Genomic DNA, 3,170 nt, shown 5'->3' with positions numbered 1-3,170 from the left:
CAGCAGCAGCAGAAAGCAGAGAGGCAGCGGCCATAATTGCAGCTCTAAGCCCAGCAGAGGGCCGCTAAAGCCGGCCATGGAAACCCTCTCAGAGCCTTTTCTAAAGACAGCTCACCACATCAAAAGCCGGCCCTTCATTCTGCCAAATTCTCCCCTTTCATTAAAGACTTGTCTCTACTTGATCAATAATAGCTGAACATTTTTTTGGGCACACTGGAGCTAATCACGCAGAGGCCTGAGGTGAAAGAAGGCAACACGTTAAAGCCTGAGCGCAGGAACACACTGCGGCTGCGCTCCGTTCAGTAAACGTAGGAAAATATCAAACTAAGCTGAGAGGGATGACATGTCTAGAAATCTGGCAGCTTTTCCTCAAGTGTGTGTGTCTGCTTTTTAGCTCTCAGGAAAACAGACTGAACGCACGAGTTATTCGCTCAAACTCAAAGAATATTTTTTCGAAGTTTACAAAAGATTCCCTCCGTGCTTCATCTTCCTTCTAAACTCCACAGCATTTAAAATTCCCCGTTGTCGTGAACGCTGACCTGCACTCTGGACTCGGGCAGGTTGATTTTCAGCGCCACCTCCTCCCTCATGAAGATGTCCGGGTAGCGCGTCTTGGCGAACAGCGACTCCAGAATGTCCAGCTGCGTCCGCGTAAAGGTGGTCCGCTCCCGGCGCTGCTTCCGCGGGTTTCCTGGAAGAATAAAATAAATCAATCCGTGCTTATCATCGGATCAAATAATGCTGAATGTGTAAACTGTTGTTTAACATCCCCCCCAAAAGTTAGAAACTGAATTGCGGCTGCGCGCTCTCGTGCGTAAAAGTGCTTTTCGATCATTTCTCATCTGATTTGCTGCCGTAGCGCCATTACCACGATGCCCTGTAGTTTCCAAATGCAGAAACCTATTTTTTCTTCTCTCTCCGGTTCCCATTATTCTTGATGAAAAGCCATTTATTATCCACAACAACAAAATTAGAACATACAGGCTCCAAATGCGCAACGAACACAGAATCAAAGTTCATAAGAAGCTTGTTTTTTTATTTCCAAAATGATGAAAACAGGCTTGAGTCGATTAGAACTCTTTACCAGCTCAGTTTAAAGTCGCTTTAATAATTTCTTTTGACAGAAACATGGACTTAAATTTCCCAAAAAGGCTCCAAAAATATTATAGAAAACTACTAAAGTTAAAAATAAAACATCAGCACAGTATAAAATACAGCCCACATTTTATTTTATATTTTATAAAATATGAGTAAAACCACAGCAGAAAAAAAAGTCTAGGAAGTTTCAAACCTTTACTTCCAGCAAATCTCCTGAATTATTATTATTATTACTATTATTATTTTTATATTTATTATTATTAGACTGAACCTGGACCCTCCAGGAGCTCTGTGGTTCTGTGTGGTTCTGTGTGGCCCTACCTGGGTATCCAACAGACGGGTGCAGCAGGTCCATGGCGGCCCCGCTCAGGCCCAGTCCGTTCATGCCGTACGGGGCCTGTTTGAGATAAGACATCATGCTAGAAGCTCGGAGGGGGGACCGGAGTCTGGACGGACGAACAGGTGCGGATCCCGGTCGGTGAGACGCGCAGCTCCCCGGTGCTCAGGTCCGCTGCGAGGAAACACGGAACCAGAAATACTTTATTGATCCCCGAGAGGAGGAAATGCTTTCAGCTGCAGAGCAATCAAAAGTCTAAAAGAAGCAGGAAGTAAAACATATATAATAATACTTTAGATTTTATTTTACGCATGCGCCAAAATGAATAAAGAACGATGGAAGGATTTAACAACTCAGTAAAGTCTTAACCAGATAAAAACGTGTCTCTGGAGCCGTTAAAGCGCCGCAAACTTTTTAAATGCAAACCTATAAAATGTGCAATAAGCTTTAGTTTATGTGCGCTGGCCCCACTATGAACTAAACTATAAATAAACTCGAAACTCTTCTGCACAACCTGCTGATCTAAAACAAGAGACGCTAAAAAAAAACACAAACACACTATGAAGCAATCGGATTATCAAAATTTTTGTGCTGATTTTCGTTTAAAAAATAGTCGAATTTGCGCTTTTACGCGTTTAAAATAAACCCCATTTAACAGCATTCTGAATGAAAACGCAGAACTTTCTACAACACAACGACACGAAGAATAATTTGGAAACTATTTTTGTCATCTGTTTATTTTCTACATTTAGGTGGATGGGAAGCTGTTCCAGTCTAATTTCCTCCGTATTCAACGTGTAAATAAAAACCTCTGCTTCCAGGAAATCCAGCAGGAGGATGTGAACTTTTCTGTTAATTCTTCAAGAGAGGAAAAAAAAAAACAACCCAGAAAGTGAGATTCACGTGGAGCAGCGTGTGACAGCAGCAGCAGCAGGCCTTCACTCCCAGATAACATCAGGCTGCAGGAGGAATAATTAAAGGTGTCACCGGGATGATCTCACGGGACAAACTCTGATTAAAAAATAAAAAACCAAACAGCGTCCAAACGTGACGCTATACAGGCAGGCTGCTGCTATCTTCCACATCTTCATTAATTAATTCAATAGCTCACAATTAAATCGACCTGTGGAGTTTAAATGACTGGTCGCTGGAGACTCCTCTCACCTCCTCAGGTCTCTGCTGGAATGTGAAGCTCCGGGATGATTAAATCAAACCGGGACGCAGATTTATTTTTTTTTAATTTTAAATTAAAGCCTAGTTTAATTTAATATCATATTTTTTGTTTTGGGGGTTTTATTTTCCTCATATTTTTCTAGAATTATTTAGGCTATAGCTGTCACACACGGTTGCATGTTTTATTTTTAATTATTAATATTCCTGCACCTACTTCTGGGTTATTTTATTTGAGTGCTGTTCGTTTTTTTGTGTCATATTACAATTATTTTGTGAGGAATCGCTTTAACCGTGGTTGAAAAAAAGTAAATAAACTAATTATTTTGGGCATGATGCGGGAAATAGTTTAAGGCAAAATAGAATAAAGTTGAGTAAGGTTATTAAAATGCGCCAAAACAAATAAAAAACGCATTTTTCTCAGCTGTTAACATCCCCGCATCTTTCCTTTTTCCTGCAGCTTTATGAACCAGCCCTCACTGCTAACAGTTAGTATGAGTGTAAGACAGTGTTTTCAGGTGAGGACTTCCATAAATCCACTTTTTTTAGCAGGTAAATGGTCAAA

At 40.9% G+C, this 3,170-nt stretch overlaps 1 protein-coding gene across 1 annotated transcript in view; it reads right to left on the bottom strand.

The window, feature by feature from the left end:
- The window catches only part of LOC103370680 (homeobox protein OTX1 B), a 3,883-nt gene extending 2,367 nt beyond the window's left edge, over positions 1 to 1,516 (bottom strand). Inside the window, exons 1-2 of the mRNA XM_008299812.1 lie at positions 1,420 to 1,516; positions 540 to 691 (exon numbers count right to left, since the gene is read on the bottom strand). Coding sequence (XP_008298034.1) covers positions 540 to 691; positions 1,420 to 1,516 — 249 coding nt within the window. The remainder of the gene's footprint in view (positions 1 to 539; positions 692 to 1,419) is intronic.
- Between the last annotated feature and the right edge of the window lie 1,654 nt (positions 1,517 to 3,170).

This window comes from Stegastes partitus, unplaced genomic scaffold (assembly GCF_000690725.1).
Source record: "Stegastes partitus isolate 25-593 unplaced genomic scaffold, Stegastes_partitus-1.0.2 Scaffold31, whole genome shotgun sequence".
Lineage (NCBI taxonomy): Eukaryota > Metazoa > Chordata > Actinopteri > Pomacentridae > Stegastes > Stegastes partitus.
The sequence above is the reverse complement of the archived record's forward strand: the minus strand, read 5'-3'. Positions and strand labels throughout refer to the sequence as shown.